Raw genomic sequence first — 20,436 nt, 5'->3', positions numbered from 1 at the left:
GGCAGCGGGCTCGTAAGCAGGCGAGGGCGCGGACATCCAGAATAGGGTGTGTGGGACACAGGACTGGGGGTGCTTCCCAGCTCCCGCTGAGCCCCGGGGGTCCGTTCACACAACCTGCCAGATGAAGGAGAGCGGGTCAGGTGGAAGGGGACGCACCTTGGTTAAGAGGTAGCCAGGCGCGTGGGTTCCCAGGAGACCTGACTGCGTGTGTAGCACGACAGCCAAAGCCTGAGGCCGGTCTGGGTTTCTCCGGCTCCATTGCCTGCCGGTGTCCAGCCGAGTGGCTGCAGCCTGCCCCGCCCAAGTTCCATCAGTTGGGACTTGTCACTTCCTCTCCATCCCAGGCTCCCCGTTGTTGAAACCCCTGCCCGCTCAGAGCCTGTTTACCTCCCCCAGCCTTCCCTCCACAGCCGACCTGACCCTCCACATTGTGCCTTCTAAGGAGTGGGCTTCCGGGGAGGGGCCAGGGAAGAGGCTGGAAGACTGGGGGTGGGTACGGCTCCGCCTCTGCAGGTGCAGACCCTCCCTGCCTGAGTCACACCTTTGGATCCTCCTCTGAGTCCTTGTTTTTGCCAGGAACACCAGCCCCCGCCTGCCAGTCAGACAAAGGTGGCAGCAGGAGGCGGGGTGGGGCGGGGGGGGGGGTGGGGGGGAGGCCTCACTGGGTCCCCACTCTGGTTATCAGTCTGGTGAGGAACGAGAGGGAAGAGGCAGCAGGGGCCCTTGCGGCTTTGAAGTCAGAGTTCTTAGTGCAGGACCCTTGGATAGCAGAGAGCCACTGCATTGTGGGTTGGGGCTTAGCTAAGGGGAGTTTTCCAGAACACTCCAGGCCCCAGCACTCTGTGTCCCAAGATGCAGCTGAGCCAGGAACAGGCGTACCAGGCAGCCTGACCTGGAACTAGCAGAGCTGGCCCCTAGAGTAGAGTTTCTGTGCAGGAACGGCCACCCTGGCCACTCAGTCCCTGTGGGGGCTTCTGCCGGGGTCGGCTGCCAGGGCTGTGGTTTGGTTTGCGGCTGGGCCACTGCTCCCAGCCTGTCCCACTTTTGCAGCCCACGCACCTCCTCTCCCCCACCCCGTCTTCCCTCCTCCCCAGCCCTGCCTTAGGCTGCCAGGCCCTGGCAGGTCGGCGGGGCGCTCGGTTTGGACCCGCCTTGGCCACATTCACAGTTCTTCTCTTCCCCCTTTTTTCCCTGTGTGTGCTTGTCTCCCTGCAGTCTGATAGATTTCACCCGGTTACCGTCTCCAACCCCCGAAAACAAGGACTTGTTTTTTGTCACAAGGTCCTCCGGGGTCCAGCCCTCACCTGCCCGCAGCTCGAGTTACTCGGAAGCCAACGAGCCTGATCTTCAGATGGCCAATGGTGGCAAGAGCCTGTCTATGGTGGACCTGCAAGATGCCCGCACGCTGGACGGGGAGGCTGGCTCCCCGGCGGGCCCCGACGCCCTCACTACCGACGGGCAGGCGCCGGCATCGCAGCTGGTGGCCGGGTGGCCGGCCCGGGCGGCCCCGGCGAGCCTGGCAGGGCTGGCCACGGTGCGGCGGGCGGGCCAGACGCCGACCACGCCCGGCACCTCCGAGGGCGCCCCCGGCCGGCCCCAGTTGCTGGCGCCGCTCTCCTTCCAGAACCCCGTGTACCAGATGGCGGCGGGCCTGCCGCTTTCGCCCCGCGGCCTTGGTGACTCGGGCTCCGAGGGCCATAGCTCCCTGAGCTCCCACAGCAACAGTGAGGAGCTGGCAGCTGCTGCCAAGCTGGGAAGTTTCGGCGGTGCCGCCGAGGAGCTGGCGCGGCGGCCCGGGGAGCTGGCGCGGCGGCAGGTGTCACTGACTGAGAAGGGCGGGCAGCCCACGGTGCCACGGCAGAACAGCGCCGGCCCCCAGCGGAGGATCGACCAGCCGCCGCCGCCGCCCCCACCGCCACCCCCCGCGCCCCGTGGCCGGACGCCACCCGCCCTGCTGAGCACGCTGCAGTACCCGCGGCCTTCGAGCGGACCGCTGGCGTCGGCCTCGCCTGACTGGGCTGGCCCCGGAGCCCGGCTCCGGCAGCCGTCGTCCTCATCCAAGGGTGACAGCCCGGAGCTGAAGCCTCGCGCGGTGCACAAGCAGGTCAGTGCTGTCGTCCGAGGGCGGGCCGTCATCCCCCATGTCGCGCTGCTCCTCCTGGTCATCTCACCTGTGCCCAGCTGCCATCCCACGCTGAGTGATGCTGCACGTGGCCCATCCCGCCGGCCTGCCACGCACACCACCTCCCCTCCCCCGGGGGCCACTGGCCCCCGCCCGAGTCCTTGAATCAGGGACAGCATGGCCTGAGGGTCTCTCTGCCACTTCTCCCAAGGGCAGTGGGGGTCAGGGAGAGAAAGGAGGGAGGGCTCTATCCATCTCCAGCTGGAGGCCTGATAAAGCCCTGCCCAGGGTAGGAGTCAACCAGACCCCCAGCACGCCCCCACCCCCCCCCCCCCCCCCTTCGTGTCTCAGCTGGCCTCCAGGGCTCAGCTGCTGGGGCGAATGGTGTTCCTGTCATCCTGGGGCCGCACACAGTATGTGGGACAGATGTGTTGTGACTTGCATGACCACCTGCCTGGCCGAGCTCACTTGCTCTCACCTGGGCGGCAGAGAGCAGTGCTTGGGCCACCTGGGCTCTTGACTCCGCCTCAGGCCGCCATCGAGAATGGGAGTTCCTGAGTTGGGGGTGGCATCGGTAGGCGCCTGGCCAGCTGGAAACCCCCTGCCCCTGCCATGCCTCTGAGCCACTTGTCCCCATGACTCACCTTGTCCCACCCCCCTGTTCCCTCCAGCCCCTCACGGCTGTGTTTCATTGTAGGGCCCTTCACCCGTGAGCCCCAATGCCCTGGACCGCACGGCCGCTTGGCTCTTGACCATGAACGCGCAGTTGTTAGAAGACGAGGGCCTGGGCCCAGACCCCCCCCACAGGGATAGGCTAAGGAGTAAGGAGGAGCTCAGCCAAGCAGAAAAGGTAAAGCCGGACCCTGGCAGTGTGGGGCAGGGCGGGGCTGCCTGCCGGACGACATTCTCTCCCCTTGAGCCCTGAATGAAGGGTGCTGCTTCTTCCTGTGTATGGCTAGTCCTCTCTCAACCCTTGGTCCCCCATGAGGATGGCAGCCAGTGGAATCTGGAAGTAGAAGCAGCAAGAAGGGCTTAGTTCAGAGCTGAGGATTCCTGTATAGGCTGCACACGAGACTCACTGGAAATTGTACTGAATCCAGACTCCCAGGACTCGGTCCTCAGACCTCTGGGAGGCCCCTTCCCTGAGTGACCGGGCAGCTGAGTTTCTGAGAGTGCCGGACTTGAGGGCTGGGGGATGCCAAAGAGGCACATGGAGACCGTTGTGGGGGCGCTTCGTGCATGAGTAGCAGAGAGGTGTGGGTCCCCAAGGCAGCCAGGAGGGCTGCCCCCCAGCCAGGCCCCCCCACTCTGGGTTTGTGCCTAGCCAGGGCCTGAGAGAGAAAGAGCCAGGGTGAAGGGGTGGGGCCAGACTGCTACTGCGAGGCTTGCTTCCCCCTAGGGAGAAAAAATGTTCTAAAATATCCAGATTCCACCCCACCACACACATCCAGCATTTGGGGGGGCAGTGGGAGGGGCTTCTGTCCTCCCAAATTCTCCCTGCTGTTATGGCACCTGTCCTGGATCCATGGCTGGTTCTCATGTCCCCCTGCAGGCCCAGGCCAACACGGGGCCCCTTGCAAGGCCACCCCAGCATGGCAGCCACATCCCCCGCTTCCCTAGGTGCCCTCGCCTCTCAGCCCCAGGAAAGCCTGTAGCAGCCTCTCGGGCAATTCCACGGAGCTCAGGGTGGCAGCTCTCCCTCCTCCTGGCCTAAGGCGAGGTTCATGTCCATGCTGCATTCCGCCACCTTCCACCATCCCCTTAGTCCACTGCATCCACCTGCTTTCACCATAATTACGTGAAGGGGACAAGGGGACGTGGGGCACAGTGCTCCAAGAGCCAGCGTTTGTCTGGGCAGCAAGGAGAGCCAGCCTTCGCCCGGGCTCCCTGCGTGAGCCGGGCTGGGCTCTGCACGTCTCTGAGACTCCAGTTCCCACTTGTGAATTGCAAGGACCGCCCAGACCATTTGCAGGGGTCCGGCTGCAGCTGGGGTGTCCCCTTTCCTTGCTGCTCCATGGCTGAACGAGCTCCTGTTTCTCTCACCCTCTCCACTACTAACCCTTACAGGCAAATCCAGGAGGCCTTGTTCCCTCGAGCTCCCTGGAGACCTGGGAGGGTCTTCCCTACCCCTCTCTGGCCAGCTCGGCAAGACTTGGGACGGGCCGAGGTCATTTCTCCCGGAGCCAGGCTCTCTGTGGATCCAGCTTTGCTGTAGGACCTTTGCTTTGAGTTGGGGCTGGTCTCTCACCGGTCTCTGGATTTGCCGCCTCCTAACCTTTGGGCGGTCCTTTGCTGAAGTGAATTAGGCCTCCGTTGCCTGGGACTCAAGGAGAGGCTCTTCCTGCCTCCTCCAGCCCCCATACTGTCATGGCATCCTGGCCCCCAGCCCCTTGATTCTAGCCTCAGCCCCACCTGCCTTTAACCTCTCTGTCTCCCCCTTACTTCCCCACACCACTACCCTTGCTTTAGCTTCACATAGAAGCTGGGAGGCTAGGATCTTACCCCACTGGTCAGTCACTCTCCACGTGACCGGGTCACCTTGCCTTCTGGGCCTCGGTTTCCCCTCCTGTAGAGTCCCTATCTCTCAGGATGCTGTCAGGTCTTAATATATCCAAGAGTGTTTTTAACATTTGTTTATTGTATTAATGACGACAACAACAACCTCAGTGCCCTAGTTAAACCGTTACTTCCGAGATCTGGGTGTGAGTCTTCATTCCCTCACAGCTGTGAGGCCAGGCTGCAGGGGTGGGAGGTTGAAGCAGAGAAAGCCCCGGGTGGGGACAGGCCTTGCGTGTCACCGCCACCCCTCTGGCTGGGCTCCTTAGGAGTCTCCGAGCTGGGCTCCCTCCTACCCGTGCTCCCGCTTGGGCTCACGAGGTGTGCTCTTTGTCCTGGGTGCTGTGCCCCTGGCGCGCCGCCCCCCTGGCAGGACCTGGCCGTGCTGCAGGACAAGTTGCGGATCTCCACCAAGAAGCTGGAGGAGTACGAGACCCTGTTCAAGTGCCAGGAGGAGACGACGCAGAAGCTGGTGCTGGAGTACCAGGCGCGGCTGGAGGAGGGTGAGGAGCGGCTGCGGCGGCAGCAGGAGGACAAGGACATCCAGATGAAGGGCATCATCAGCAGGTGAGAGCAGCCGGTTCTGGTCCCCCGCACACAGAGCAGGCAGGCCGTCCTCCTGATGAGGGGAAGGGCTGATCAGCCGCAGGATGAGCCAAGGGTGGAAGGAGGAGAGCGTCCCAGGCAGTGGGGACAGCATGGCACACGTGTGGCCTTAGGCAGCCTGGGCTGCAGGAAGCCCTACCCGGCACAGGGTGCACTGATGGTGGAACGCGAAGTGGCAGGAGTGAGGTCAGACAAGGCCCTGTAAAGAGTCCTGTTTTCTTGGTAAGCCCTGTCAGGGGAGCTAGGATTGGGGGCACCTTGAAACACAGTGAGGACCCAATTCTGGGCAGGAAAAGTAGGCATAAATGTCATTACATTCGGCAGGTGAAGGTGGTGGGGGGAGGAAGGCAAAATATCCCCCAAGTTTCTACCAAGAGCGTCTGGGTGTCTTGGTGCCAGTTGCTGAGATGAGGGTCTGGGGAGGGGAGCAGTTGGGGTGTCCCAGCCATTCCAGTTTAAGGTGCCTTTGGGTTACCTGGGAAAGATTTCCAGGGAACCATTGGCTCTGATGCTGACTCTCACCTTTATTGATGGCTTAGATGACATCCTGTGTTGATTTTCTCTCTCTCATTCTCTCTCTGTCTCCACCCATGGGTAGGGCGTCTGTAGGCAGGGAGCACAGTGAAGGTGTAGCGTCCCAGCCATCCCACAGCGTCCCGATCGTGAAGTTCACGTCTTTATGACAGTAATACAAGGTAGCAGAGGAAATAGCGTGGACTTTCTAACTTGTTTTCACGGCCTAAGAGCCTGTCATCTGGACAGATTTAGCAGGTGTGCCATACCCAGAAGTTTCCCCACCTGGCCTCATGTTTTGTCCACTACAGAAACCCTTTCCAGATTCTTCCTACTTAGACTGCCTGTTTCTCTGCTCCTAATTACTGTTTGTTTCACTTACCTCTGGGTGTGTTCATTATAAAATGGTTAACATGAGCAGAGATCCTGTAACCAGAGTGACTGTTAATACACTGTTCACTTGACAGCCAGCTCTGTTCTTTGTGTGTGTGGTTCCGGGAATGGAAATGCTTCTCAAACTAACCACCTCTTCCTCATTGTATCTCTTCTCTGAGGAGTGTGTGGTCTCTGAATTCAGTGGCTTACTTAGCGCATTTATTTCTACTAACTATCACAGTGTATTTCCTCAGTAATGGAAATGTCAAATTAGATCAGTTTGGTTGCTAGCATTGTTTAACTCAAGATTCTTACCAGTTTTTGTGGCTACTTGTTTACCATTCTATCACTATTTGGGGAAAGGATATTGAATGTCTAATCATAATATGGATTTGTGTATTTCTCTTTTCTATTGTTTTCGATTTATGTACACTGAAACTCTGCAACCACATCTAGGATTGTTACGTGCTGGTGATGAACTGATCTCTTTATTATTATGACATCACCGTCTTTATCTCTCATAACATTCTTTGTTCTGAAATCTACTTTGTTTGATGTTAATTACAGGTGTCTCAATTTATTTTGATTAATATTAGCCAGGTGTATCCTTTTTTATCCTTATACTTTTAACCTATTGGTGTCTTTCTATATAAATGAATTTCTTTTATAGACACCTTATTGGTTCTTGCATTTTATCTAATCTGAGAGTTTCTGCCTTTTAATTGGAGTGTTTAGACCATTTACATTTAATGTAATTATCAATATAATTATGTATGAATCTCTTATCTTGCTACCATTATCTATTTGTACCATCTGTTTTGTTCCCTTTTTTTCCCGAACTCTTTTGGATTGAGCATTTTTTATGATTGCATTTTATCGCTTATTGTCTTACTAGCTATGTCTCTGTTGTCACTTTAGGGCAGGAGTTGGAAACTTCCCATAAGAAGGCAGATAATAAATATTTTAGGCTTTGCAGGCCATATGGCCTCTGTAAGTATTCAACTCTGCTGTTGCCGCAGAACTATGTGTGTGGTGTGGCTATTTACAAAAACAGGCAGTGGGCCCAGTCGGGCCCTCATTCTCAAGCTATAATAGTAGCAATTCTGTCATTATTTTTGTTCCTTTGTACTTAAGCTATCTTTTTTCTCTGGCTGTTTTTAAGATTTTTTTTTATCACCGATCACCGATAATTTGATTAAGATGGTCCTTGCTGTAGTTTCCTTCATGTTTCTTGAGTTTGAGCTTTTGGCTCTGTGAGTCTTACCATCCTGCTTCCCCAGTCTCTTTCCTGGGAATCCCATCACACATACGTTAGGCTGCTTCATATTGTCCTACACTGCACTGATGCTCTGTTGTTTCCTTTTTTCACTTTTCTTCCCTGCCGTGTGTTAGATCATTTCTGTTACTGTGTCCACAAGGTTACTAATCATTTCTTCTTCAGTGTCCAATCTGCTATTAATCCTATCAGTATTTTTTTCATTTCATTTCAGATACTGTATTTTTCACCTTCAGACTTTCAGCTTGGTTTAAATTCTATTTCTCTTCTCATCATGCTCCTGCTTTCCTCTATTTTTTCAGCCATGTGGAATGTATTTACAATAGTTTCAGTGTCTACTAATTCTGTCATCCGTGACATTTCTGAGTCTGTTTTTATTGATTAATTTTCTTCCTGGTTATCCGTTACATTTTCCTACTTCTCTGTATGTTTGGTGATTTTTGGTTGGATGCCAGACATTGTGACTTTTGCTTAGGTGTGGAATGTTTTGTGTTCTTTTTTTTTTTTAATTTTTTTTTTCAACGTTTATTTATTTTTGGGGGGACAGAGAGAGAGAGGGGATGAACGGGGGAGGGGCAGAGAGAGAGGGAGACACAGAATCAGAAACAGGCTCCAGGCTCCGAGCCATCGGCCCAGAGCCTGACGCGGGGCTCGAACTCACAGACAGCGAGATCGTGACCTGGCTGAAGTCGGACGCTTAACCGACTGCGCCACCCAGGCGCCCCTGTTTTGTGTTCTTTTAAATGTTTTTGGGCTTTGTTCTGGGACACAATGAGGTTATTTGGAATTAGTCTGATTCTTTTGAGGCTTACCTTTAAGCTCTGTTGGGGTGGGTCTGGGCAGCTTTTAATCTAGCCTGATCTGACTCCATGTTGAGGCAGTTTCCTTCTGAGGATTCTGCTTTATGCCCCTGTGTTAGCACGTCTTTCTACCCTGCCAGGTAGGAATATTAACTCTTCCTGGGGCTGTTTTGTTCTCATGTTTCAGTGGTGCATGCAGACCAGTCCTCAGCAGAGACTCAAGGGGAGCCCTCAGGATATATGTGGAGCTCTCTCTGTGTCTTCCTCTTCTTGGGTATGGCCTCCCTGGGTCTCCTCTACTCCATGAGATTACTTCCCTTCTTTTTTTGTTTGGCCTGGACACTCCAGGCCGTGAGAGGGGCTCAGCTCGTGCATTCCCTTCTCTTAGGAGACACTGCCAGTTGTTCTGTGTCTGGACACCACTTTTTCATACATTTCATTCGGTTTTCTGGTTTGTTTATTGTGGTCACTGTTTGACGGCAGAAGGGTAAATCCAGTCCCTGTTACCCCACCAGCCAGAAGCACAAGTCTCTCCCCTAGAGTAATTTCCCTCTGACTGACACCATCTAATGCCTGTCTTCTCCCTATTCCTCCCTTCCCCCTTCTTACAGGCTTTTCTCAATGTCTGATCTTTCTGTGACAAGGAACCCCCCCTTGGCATGGCCCCACACCCCTTCCTCCTGATCAGTGCTCCCCAACCGCTGATCCCACCGACTTCTCACAACAGCCCTGCGGGTACCTGCCCCAGCACTGTTGACCTCTCTGTGTACCTTCTGTGACAGGCGCTCAGTGCTCACCCAGGGGTTAGGGGACCGCTCTGCTGGCCTGGAGAGGTTGTGCGCGTAGAGAGGGGGATGAAGCCTTGGGAGTAGGTGAGCTTGTCTGGAGAGCAAGAGCGGGGGCTTGGGCAGACCCCAGTGGAGACATGCTGGGAGCAGGCAGGACAGGCATCTGCAGAGCAGTAGCCTTGGGGCTAGGAGGCAAACCCAGAGAGCGTGGGGTCCGGAAGCTAAAGGATGAGCATCGGAAGGTGGGTGTCATCCGCAGTGTTTGACAGGTGTGCGAGGGACCGGCAAGGTGAAGCCAGAAAGGGTTTCAGGGAGGGAGCAGCTGGCAACAGACACACACATGCCTTAGTTCGGAGCCTCTGCAGACGGTATTCCTCCCGTCTTCCCTACGCTTACCCACATTCAGACTTGCTTGTCCCTCAGATGTCCAGTATGTGCACCCACCCTCCAGCGCAGTTGCCTACTTCCTCTTCTCCGTTCCCATAGCCTCTAGGCTGTTGTCTGCCTGTCTGTGTCCCTGCTGCTTTGTGAACCTTTTGAGCGATGGAGATCTGTACTTTTCATCTCGCTACTTTGAGTGCCTGGTACATCTTGGCACGGCCTTGGTGAATGCCGAGTCGGTGGAGAAAGCCCTAGAGCCCTTCGGGGTTTCGTCTTCCCGCCTGTGCCATGGGTCTTACGGCATTACCCCACCTGCCCTGCTCTGGGAGGCGGTGAGGACCTAACCACCACCCCCAACCACCGTGGCTCGTGGAAGAACATTGGGAAATGGGCAGCTCCAAGGGTTTCTGGGGGACCTGGGAACAGAGTCTGGAGTAGGCAAAGCATAAGGAAGAAGTAGACCCAGCTCATGTCGGCTCTTGGAGGCCAGCTGGAGGGGCTCCCCTGCTGTGTCCCCACTGTGCAGGTGTGATGGCTTCTTCCCACAAGGCCCCACGCCCCCACACCCACCTCCTCACCTCCCTCAAGTGCCAGCTCGACTGTCCTTGTGTGTGGTCACAGGTTGATGTCTGTGGAGGAGGAGCTGAAGAAAGACCACGCTGAGATGCAAGCAGCTGTAGACTCCAAACAGAAGATCATCGATGCCCAGGTGGGTTCCGGCCCTGTGCTCAGCCATAGGCATTAAAGGACCTGGGTTGGGCAGTGGGTGACTTTGAGATCTCTACATCCTCATTAATGCCCCCCACTATAAAAGCTGAGGAGGAACAGGAGGCCAGGATCTCTGGTCTGGAAAGTCAGATTTGAAGGTCTCCGTGGACCACACGCTCATGGGGACAGGCTGTGAAAGTGGTGGGGCAAGTCCTTCCCTACCGGGCGACTTGGTGGGCACTGCCTTTCCCCAAGGGTACTGAGCAAGGACTGGAAGCGGTTGGGAGGGGAATGGGGATGGCTTCAGGTGACAGCAGTCTGGGCAGATGGAGCAGGGGGGCTCTTATCTGTGGCTCCCCAGCTGCATTGAGAGATGTGGCATATAAGAGACTGCGGCCACCATTCTCCTTCACTGCACTGTTTCCTCTCACTCACCTGGGAATAGGACCAGGCCTTGGTCAGACTGTAAACAGCACAGGCTGACCAGGAGCTGTGACCTCTGTGTCACACACTTGCACATGCACGTGAGCCAGGGCTCACACCCTTGGGGCTCAGGTGGCTGACAGGTGACACCACTAGGGCTGCTGTTTGGGTGAGCAGCATTGGTGTGAGAGACGTCGTCAGAAGGCAGGCTCTAGGAGGTCTCTGTCGGTGACGTCGAGGCCTCCTCCTCTTCCTCCTCCTCCTCCTCCTCCTCCTTCTCCTCCTTCTCCTCCTCCTCCTCCTCCTCCTCCTCCTCTTCTTCCTCCTCCTCCTCCTCTTCCTCCTCCTCCTCCCCCCGGCCCCCTCCCCACCTCCTCCCAGCCTCCTCCCCGCCTCCTCCCTGCCTCCTCTCAGCCTCCTAGCCTCCCAGCTTCCTCCCTGCCTCTTCCCAGCAACCCCCTCCCCCTCCCAGCCCCCCACCTCCTTCCCACCTCCTCCCAGCCTCCTCCCTGCCTCCTCCCAGCCTCCTCCCTGCCTCCTCCCAGCACCCCCCTCCCCCTCCCAGCCCCCCACCTCCTTCCCGCCTCCTCCCAGCCTCCTCCCCAGCACACCCACTGCCCCACCTTTCCTGCACTTCACACTTAGTGTACTCCTCGTGCCCCCACCCCGTCTCCTCCCAGCACCCCTGGTGGGCACACTTAGCCCCAGGGAGACCCCTGCCCCGGTACAGCCCCCCTTTGGCGCAAGGACCCTTCCCGTGACCCCAACTAATGCCCCGTTTGCCCCCAGGAGAAGCGTATCGCCTCACTGGACGCCGCCAACGCCCGCCTCATGAGCGCCCTGACGCAGCTGAAAGAGAGGTACAGCATGCAAGCCCGTAACGGCGTCTCCCCCACCAACCCCACCAAATTGCAGATTACCGAGAACGGCGAGTTCCGAAACAGCAGCCATTGTTAACCTGCCCGAGGAGGGAGGACCATGGTGGCCCAGAGCAGGCCTCGGCCTGGGGCCTGGGGAGGAGCGCCCCCACAGTCGCAGCCTCCCGCGCAGGGGCAAGGGGGGGCCCAGGCCTCCTCCCCTTCCCTCCACCTGCGGTCCAGGAGGTGCCGCACGGGGAGCCTGGACAGACTGACGCGGCGTGGGCCCGCTCCCCTCTCTTCTGGCCCGAGAAGCGAGTTCGGTGCAGGCCGGAGAGGCCCGCACACTGGGGGTGGGGTGGCCTGGGGGGAGCAGGGGGCCTGCCAAAGTACGTCTCCGTCGGTTACTGAGTTTGGTGTGTGTCACCTTTCTTCCTTGACCTGGCCAAGTGCATGTACCCCTTCCCCCTCCCCAGGGAGAGAGCGCCCTCAGGGCAGAGGGTTAGAGAGCTAGGGGCCCAGGCCCCTGCCCTGAGGGACTTGTCCCTTAGTTCCAGGGGCGGACGGACAGGCTGGTCGGCCGGCAGGGAGAGGGTGGGGAGGACGGAGCTGCCGGAGTACCTGTCCTGCAGGGCTCCCCCGAGCCCCTGCCACTGCATGCGGCCTGTCCAGGGACCTGCCTGGCTGTGAGGAACCGAGGATTCACCCCTGTACTGTCCCCAGACTCCCTGCCTCTTCCCCCCCACCCCCACCTTCCTTCCTTATTTTGCCAAACAGACCCAGTGAGGATCCTGGCCCGCTCTTCTGGGCCCTGGTATCTGCGGGGAGGATCTGGAGCCTCTCTCACTTGCCCAGGCCGAGGGCTCCCTAAAGCCAAAGATCTGGGCAGAGGTGGCCCAGATGGCACTGTGCCCGATCCCTGCCCTTCTCCCGGGGCCAGTGCACCAGGGCACCGTGGCCCTGCAGGGAGTGGCCAGCTGGTGGTGCTTACCCTGAGAGGAAGGCTGATCTTTCCTGATTGATGATTAAAAGCAATTCTAATGCCAGCAGGCCCTGAGAAGGTGGATAACTGTGATTTTTTTTCCTTTCACAGTATGCATTAGAAACAAAAGCCCGCTTGCTCGCTTGCTGGAACACAGGGGCCTTTTAAATTGAGCGTGCGCACTGCATGGGAAATAGCGGCCCTGGAGGATGTTAGACTTGCTCCCTCTCCAAGACAGCAGCGGCCTGCACCAGGCCCCGTGTGTGCGGCCGGCCTCCTCCTCACCCTTCCCGGGCCCCCGGCCAAGGACCCAGGCGCTGCAGACAGGAGAGGGGCACATCCCACAGCTGGGGCCGGTTTTCCTCAGCTCTAGGCCGTTCTGTGGCTTCTCAGCCCTCCCTGATCCCCACCCCTTGCGGGACATAGGTGGTCAGGAGCTTGGGTCTGTCTCAGTCCCTCCCTGGTCCCACCCCCAGCCCTGGGGGGTCTCCAGCAAGAGCTGGGCATTTGCCCCCCTCCCCGGCAGAGCCCGAGCTAGGCGAGCTGCCCGAGCCGCCCCCTCTGCCTTGGCCTCAGGAAGCTGAGACCCTGGGGAAGAGCCCTGAGCCCTTCCTGCCGCAGCCAGGGCCAGGGTCACCACAGAGCCCACCAGGTCGAGTGCGGGAAGGGTGGCCCAGACCACGCTGTGCCCCATCCTGGCCTCTGGGCAGGGGCTTTTAGATGAAACCTGCAGTTCAGTTAGGCCAGAGACTTGCCGCTGAGGAGAGGGCAGGCCCCTAAGGGTCACAGACCTCAGGAAGGAAGGCCGTGGGGGCTGTGGCCCTGCCCCCACCTGTGGCCACACAGGCAGGGCCTGGCCCCAGTGATGTCCTCTGGTTCGGTCTCATCCCCCCGCTGCCCGGTGAGCCCTCCCCTCCTCCCCACCCCTACCCCCACTGATGCCTCGATGCCTCGTAGAGCAACCTCGGACTGAGCGCCTCTTAGCAATACGGGGGGAGGTTCCCAGGGCCCGGACGGCAGGGCGTAGGAGGCCAGCATGCGTGTGGTGCTGGTGGCCCTTGGCGTGGGTGTGAGCTCTCAGGCCGAGAGCCTTATTTACTTAGTGCAAAAACTGTAAAAGTGTACAGACTCTTCACAGATTTTTATCTGAATTGCAAGTCTGACAATTTTTGTAAATGTTCTCGGTGTTCGACTGTAATGTAACTATTTCACCTAATGGTTGTACATAGTCCTTTAGTCCTGGTGCTGCCGAGGGCTGCCCGGGACCGCTGCTCTCCGATGGTTTGTATTTTATTTTTTAATCTAGAACAGTATTGGGCAGGAGGAGGGGGTTTGGGGTTCGGTGTCGGGGTTTCTCCCCACCTGTGGCATGTACCCGTCGGCTTTGCAGCGTGCTGTCTGGGTGGGGTGCTGGGGACACGCGCCCTGTCCGGGCCACACAGAACCTGCGTCCCGGGGTGGGGCCAGGGTGCCAGAGGGCCAGAGGGAGGGGGAGTGAGGGAAGGCAGGCCCTGCTCCGGGAAGGTGAGGCCCTGGGCCCAGAGCCTGCTGGAGACGACTGTCCTCCCTGGCCGGCACAGAGAGGCTGACTTTTTGCTTAACTTTTATGTTTAGGGTGAAGGAAACTGCCAAACTTCCTATAAGTGAAGACTTTTTTCCGACTGCCCAGAAAGGGGGGGGGGGGGTGGGGAACCAAGGCCAGAGCTCCACACGCCCCCCCCCACCTCCCCCCTATAGAGCGTCTGCCCCCAAGGGGGGGGATATGGGGTACGCCTCTCCCTGCCGCCCCGCCCATCAGCGGAAGGCAGGCTGTCCAGGGAAACAGCCCCTCTTTTCTACACCTTTGGCCCCAAATCCACCCCCGGCCCCACACCGCCCCCCACTCCCCCTTTTGTAAGTATGTGAAAAAGAAAACCACGCCAACGTTGGAGTCTTGGCTGGAGCCCCTCCCAGCTGCGACTTTGAACTGTGTAATAATGTACAGAGAAAGTTGTTGGTGTTCTAAGACTGTGTGGCTGTGCAATTTCTGTACATTTGCAATTAGAAATATTAAAGATTTATTTAGCTATTTTAAACCTGACTCGCCTCCATTCAGCTGCGTCTCAGGAGATTTTTCTAGGCGGTGACTCTTGAGTTGTGGGTTTGTATTGTCCTTTAGCAAGGGACTGGCCCTGGGGTTCCCTTCGGTGGTACCTGCAGACAGGGGAGCCCTCCCGGAACCGGTAGTAGTGTTGGTCTTGGCTTACCGAGTGACCTGCGACTGTTTCCCGTTGGGCAGTGGAGCGTTGCCTTCCCAGGGCCCTTCCCGGGCTCTGACAAGCTCAGAAGGGAGCTCTTTGCTGGTCCCACACCCCCAGGGGGATGGCGTGGCCCCCACACTCGCTGCGGGAGATACCGTCTCCTGCCAGGCTCTGCTTCAGATGCCTTCCCACCCACTAAAATCTGACTCCAGGGGAGAGGGGAGAGTTTGGCCCATGTCCCCAGCAGGTCATGGCTGAGCTGGGCTAAACCAAGCTTCTAAGGCCTGGAAGGCCCCAATTCATGAGGCTGTCACAAGCCAGACCCACTTGCAAGGCCAAACCCAGGGCCTCTGAAACAAGCCATCCCCCAAACCCCTTCATCTGCACCCATGCACGGGGACCTTGCAGCCCTGGGTCCTACTCAGCAGGTCCCAGGCACCACCCAGTAACCCCTAGGGGTCAACACCTCTCCTGTTGACACATGGCTAAGAGGGGGCCCATGCGGGCCTCAGCCCAACCCCTCGGAAACGACACAGGCACAGGAGCCCGGATACTCTAGGGGGCGGGGATGTATCCAGTCAGATCACCCGATGGAGACCTTGGTCTGTCACCTACACAGGTGTCTCTAGCTCATGCCAGGGACTTGGGCCCTGGCTGTCCAGCACTCCCAGAGAGAAAGCCCACGGGCGTTCCTGTGCTCATCCTTGAAGGTAATGGGAGGGCTGGTCTGAGAGCGGGATGGCAGGGTGGCAGGGGGTAACAGAACCACAATGTCGCTGTCTACGCACTCCAGCCTGCCCTTGTTCCTGTTAGCCCCGGGTGACTCCAAAGCCATGTGGTTCTGGGGGCGGCGGCCTCCTGCTCCCCGAACCCATGCTCACGCCTCGCCTCAGCCGCTAGGAAACGTTACCGCCCCTCCCCCACCCGCCCCACACTGCCACCTGCCTGCCCAGCACTCCCCTGGCTGTGCCCCTCCCTCCACCACGGTCCCCTGGCCTCTCTCAACCTCTGGTCTCTGGTGAGGACCCCTCCCTCTGTCCCACCCTCCCCATCGTCTGCATTAACACCCACACCCCCACTCCCTGCATTAGACCCCTTCCCTCCCAGGGGCCTTCTCTGTGTCTTTACCGCCTTCCCCACCAAGCTCAACCCCTGTGGTCTCCCTTTTTAGCCCCCTTTTCGGCAATATTCTTTGATCACATCAGCCCTGGGATTACCCACAGCCCATGTGTTCTGGGCGGCCGAACAGAAGAAAACACCCCAGTTCGCACCGACCCCTGTGGGTTCTGTGTCCCTCTCCTGTTTTCCACTACAAGTAACCAGACCTTCACCTCTGCCGTCTCCCGAGCCTGACTGCTGCCTGCTCACAGGGCCATCCTGCTGCCCACCCGCCCCCCCCCCCGGGAGAAGACTCCCCCATTGACCCTCTGACCTTTCCCTGGTTCACTGCCAGCCTTCACCCCCTGCAGCTGCAGGAAAGGAGGTGAAGGTCAGCCCCTGGCCAGGGCCCTTCCCCCACCCCTGCTGCCTTATCACTCCTAAAACTTCAGCTGCACTGCTCTTTCCTGGCGTTTGAAGTGCTGGGTCTCTTCTACTCACCTGCCCCCAGCTGGGTTTTCTTCCTTCCCCTCCCCTTCAGCCGAGGCTTGCTGCCCAGGAGACCTCCGTCTCCACCCCCTCACCTCCGTTCTTCAGCCCACTCTCGGCCAGGCTTCCCCTCCTGCACCTCTGCCCCCTCGTTGCCAAGCCCGTGAGTCCCTTCCGAGCTTCCGCGCCGCTGTCCTCCGTCCTCAAGGTCCAGGACCCCCGTCCCTCTGCCGGGGCGGCAACCACGGGAACAACACCGGGTTCAAGGAAGTAGCGATGAAGGAGGCCGACATCGTGTTGACAGAGGGCATCTGTAACAAAGGAACGAAAGCCGTGAGCCTCCGTGTGTGGACTAAGTGGAGTCAAATAGCAAAACCTGAAGATGCAAAGGAAGAAAATCGACACAAATACAATTACCTTGGAGACTAACACACCACCGGTATTAGTTTATTACAGATCAAGGAGACGATGAGAACCCCGAGGCTTTTAATCATTTATAAGGTTTAATAAAGCAGGGATACCTCGCACTTGCCCTAGAGAGAACGTACCTTCTTTCTGAGTATATGTGGAACATCACCCAAAGGTGACTAGAAACCCTCAGAAAGTCGCCCAAAGACACAGTTGGGGCCACATTCTGTGCCTCGAAGCAATAAAATTAGAAACCGTTAATAAATGTTTAATCAGGGGGAAAAAAAAAACCCTTACCATCAGGATGTTAAAAAAAAAATAAATATTGAATTAACAGAATTAGATTTTTGGGAGAAACTTGACTTCTCATTAAACAAAGCATATTGACCACATGCATTTATCTCTTTCACTCCCTGAACACCGCCACCCTGACAGGTAGGGACTGAGATTATCAGAAGTGAATATGAGAGGAGATATCCAGAAACAGAATTTGAAAAGCTTTGGCAGGTGGAAAGGGAGGACGGAGTGTTGACTAGATCAACAGAGCAGGGGGAGAGACAACCGAGGTGTGCTGAACAGCCCAGCCCGAGAGGCTCGGAAGTGGGGGGGGTCCCAGTGTGGTGGGGGCAGGGCCAGGGCACCAGGTTGGACACAGGGGAACCAGACCCCAGCCTCCTCCCCTGTTCTGCACAGGTAGGAGACTTCTCTTTACCTTCTCATCTCCTTGGAAGGGACTGGACATTTGTTCTCTGGAGCAATCAGGGCAGCAACCTGTGCTCCAGACCCTGGGACACCAGACAGAGCAGAGGGCTCTGTGAGGTACAGGTCTGCAGGCAGTGGGAGGGGGTAAAGTGAGTTTCTGCCTTCAGGAGTGCTTGTTCTGCAGGTGCCTGCACTGCTCCCAGAATGCCCAGAGCCCATCCCCCAGGCAGCCGACTGGAACATTCTTTGGAAAACACTTCGGAGAAAAGACCTCCAGATGCTTCCCCAATGCAAAGACTATCCCTGTCCCAGCATCCCATAACGACAGCTAGCAGTCAATGTGTCCTGTGCGCACACATGTGTGGGTAGAGCATGGACAGCTGGTCCTCCCCTCCGACAGCTGAGGAAAGCTTCCAGGGAATAAAAGGAACTAGATAAGAATTACCCTGGGTCTCTGCTTCATTATGACAATAAAGCCCCCTATTTGCAAATATAACAGCTCAAGAAAAAAGGGAAAGAAGGAAGTAGGGAAGTTGGAAGGAAAGAAGGAAGCAAGGAAGGAAGCGAAAGAAGCAAGGAAGGAGGAAGGAGATGAAAAGAAAGAAAGCTTCCAATATGAAAGAGAGACTAAACCAACCAGCCTAAGAAAGGAAACCGGAAATAGAAACAATGCAGGGAAGAAAAGATCATTAAAAAAAAAAAAGAAGAAGAGGAAGAACCTCAAACTATATCATTATGGAGCTAAAACAAGAACAGGATGTCATGAAAAAGGAAACAAGATCAAGAAAGAACTCTATTAGATTCTTTACAAAAACAAAATGTCTAGTAGAAGCAATGGAATACAAGATTGAGGTATTCCTCCAGAAAGTACAATGAAATATACAAGTAGAAAATGAGACAGAGAGAGGGGAAAAAAAAAAAAATCCAGAGGCTCAATCCAGGCTGTCCCAAGATCCAACTATTGGGAATTCCTAAAGCAGGGAAAAGAGTAAAGCGAAGGGAGAAAAGGATCAAAAGAATAATAAGGCAAATTTTCCAGAGCAAAGGGAGGGTGCTTGTGTCCAGGTTGAAGGAACACAGCACAGTAGATGGGAGAAGTCCCCTTGCAGGTGTCGTGATGTTCCCAAACATGGCTGGAGCTGTGCTGATCACTGGCCTTTGCCAGGAGCCATGAGGAAGGAAGGGGTGGCCGAGTCCATCCACCTAAATGAGGAGCAGCTGGGGAATGGTGGCCCCAGAGAGCGGAGGGCGACGGTGTTCCTGAGATGTCCTGGTGGGGAGTGTGGGTGAGAGGTGTCAGCAAGAAATGGTGACGTTTGGGGCACCTGGGTGACTCAGTCGGTTGAGCATCCGACTTCAGCTCAGGTCATGATCTCTCGGTTTATGAGTTCGAGCCCTGCGTCAGGCTCTATGCTGACAGCTCAGAGCCTGGAGTCTGCTTCGGATTCTGTGTCTCGCTCTCTCTCTGCCCCTCCCCTGCTCGTGCTCTGTCACTCTCTCTCTCCCTCTCTCAAAAATAAGTAAACATTTTTTTTCAACGTTTATTTATTTTTGGGACAGAGAGAGACAGAGCATGAACGGGGGAGGGGCAGAGAGAGAGGGAGACACAGAATCGGAAACAGGCTCCAGGCTCTGAGCCATCAGCCCAGAGCCCGACGCGGGGCTCGAACTCGCGGACCGCGAGATCGTGACCCGGCTGAAGTCGGACGCTTAACCGACTGCGCCACCCAGGCGCCCCAAAAATAAGTAAACATTTTTTAAAAATTAATAAAATAAATGCTTAAAAGAAAAGGTGACATTACAGGGAGACCAGTTAGCACCATCTGGCCACGGTCAAGACTCGCAAATGCCCTGCGTGGCTATAAATTCACAGCCGATGGGGTTGTGTCTTCACCGGCCCCAAATCTACAGGTTAGCGTGAAACTTCCCATGCTGCATGCATACATAAATAGTAAATGGCAAGTCAAATAAAAATGTACGCTCCCTAGAGATGGAACAGTCGTGGGGCAGCCCTCTCCAACCACAATCCAGTGGGGACCCTGGAGTGACAGGTCGGCCTCCTTTTGCCTTAATTCCAAGGTTGGATGATTTTTCTGAATATTCCCTGACAATGCAAAGCACAAAGGCTCGGTGACCTGGCAGGCGATGTGAGTGACGGAAGGAAGCAGGCCCACCTCCGATGACACTCAGAGACAGCAGGGACTGGTGGGGTGAATTCACTGGGGTGAAATGAAGAACACACCCACTTTCTACAGGTGCAGGGACCACAGCCATGGATTCCCACATCAGCCACTCTCTTCTCACGGACCCCCCGCGTGTCGATGCCCAGCTCCCCCTCTCCGAGCCCCCCATTCACAGGGCCGCGTGCCCACTTAACGTCACCAGTTGGCAACGGGTGTGGTACGTCCGAAACGGAACTCTTGACTTTTCTGACCCCAGAACGGCTCTGCCATCTGCCCAGTGGCTCGAGCCAGGACCCAAATGTGACTTCTTGATTCATGTGCGTGAAAAAGGATGGATAGGTCCAGAACAATGGTCATGATACTTTGTGTGTGGACAGCAGGAAGTGGCTCCAGACGCCCCTTATCCTTTAAAGAAAACCAAATTACACCGTGCGTAGTAAGTGACATAGACTCGCTATGTAGAAATAAAACCACTACTCATGATGACTTCTGTAACGAGGGGGCTCAGCCAGAGGGAAAGCAGAAGCTGCACTTTCTACTTTATATTCTTTTTTTTTTTTTTAAGTTCATGTATTTATTTTGAGAGTGAGGGGAGGGGCAGAGAGAGTGAATCCGTGCTGTCAGCGTGGAGCCCGGCACGGGGCTCGAACCCACGAAGAGTGAGATCATGACCTGAGCCGAAGTTGGATGCTTAACGGACGGAGCCACCCAGGCGCCCCCCCTACGTCATATTCTTGTCATTCTTTAGGTATTTTGCAACCAGTGTTTATTTCTTATTTTGAAATGGAGCCGTTTAAAAATAAGTAGCACGTACCCACATAACGAAACACGGTACAGCCATTACATCTGTAGAATGACAAATGATAATGAGAGTGGTTGATAATCTATCAGGTGGAAAAACTGATAATAGGACCATATGGGAGGATTCG

At 56.3% G+C, this 20,436-nt stretch overlaps 1 protein-coding gene and 1 long non-coding RNA gene across 12 annotated transcripts in view; one reads left to right on the top strand and one right to left on the bottom strand.

The window, feature by feature from the left end:
* Positions 1-14,462, top strand: part of DAB2IP (DAB2 interacting protein) — a 188,604-nt gene extending 174,142 nt beyond the window's left edge. For 9 of the 11 annotated variants that reach the window (XM_047829648.1, XM_047829645.1, XM_047829650.1 and 6 more), the window contains 5 exons: positions 1,216-2,104; positions 2,820-2,972; positions 5,052-5,245; positions 10,039-10,126; positions 11,338-14,462. In XM_047829648.1, the coding sequence (XP_047685604.1) occupies positions 1,216-2,104; positions 2,820-2,972; positions 5,052-5,245; positions 10,039-10,126; positions 11,338-11,505 (1,492 nt within the window). In that variant the 3' untranslated portion in view covers positions 11,506-14,462. The remainder of the gene's footprint in view (positions 1-1,215; positions 2,105-2,819; positions 2,973-5,051; positions 5,246-10,038; positions 10,127-11,337) is intronic. The other 2 variants (XM_047829649.1, XM_047829647.1) reach the window with 2 other exon arrangements.
* On the bottom strand, positions 5,213-6,252 carry LOC125150175 (uncharacterized). The gene is made up of 3 exons (XR_007146253.1): positions 6,180-6,252; positions 5,807-5,887; positions 5,213-5,297 (listed from the first exon to the last, which is right to left on the bottom strand). It is a non-coding gene; the product is annotated as an uncharacterized LOC125150175 (long non-coding RNA).
* Positions 14,463-20,436: the final 5,974 nt, after the last annotated feature.

Source organism: Prionailurus viverrinus, chromosome D4, assembly GCF_022837055.1.
Source record: "Prionailurus viverrinus isolate Anna chromosome D4, UM_Priviv_1.0, whole genome shotgun sequence".
NCBI lineage: Eukaryota > Metazoa > Chordata > Mammalia > Carnivora > Felidae > Prionailurus > Prionailurus viverrinus.
Note: the sequence above shows the minus strand (reverse complement) of the source record. Positions and strands in the feature narration are given on the sequence as shown.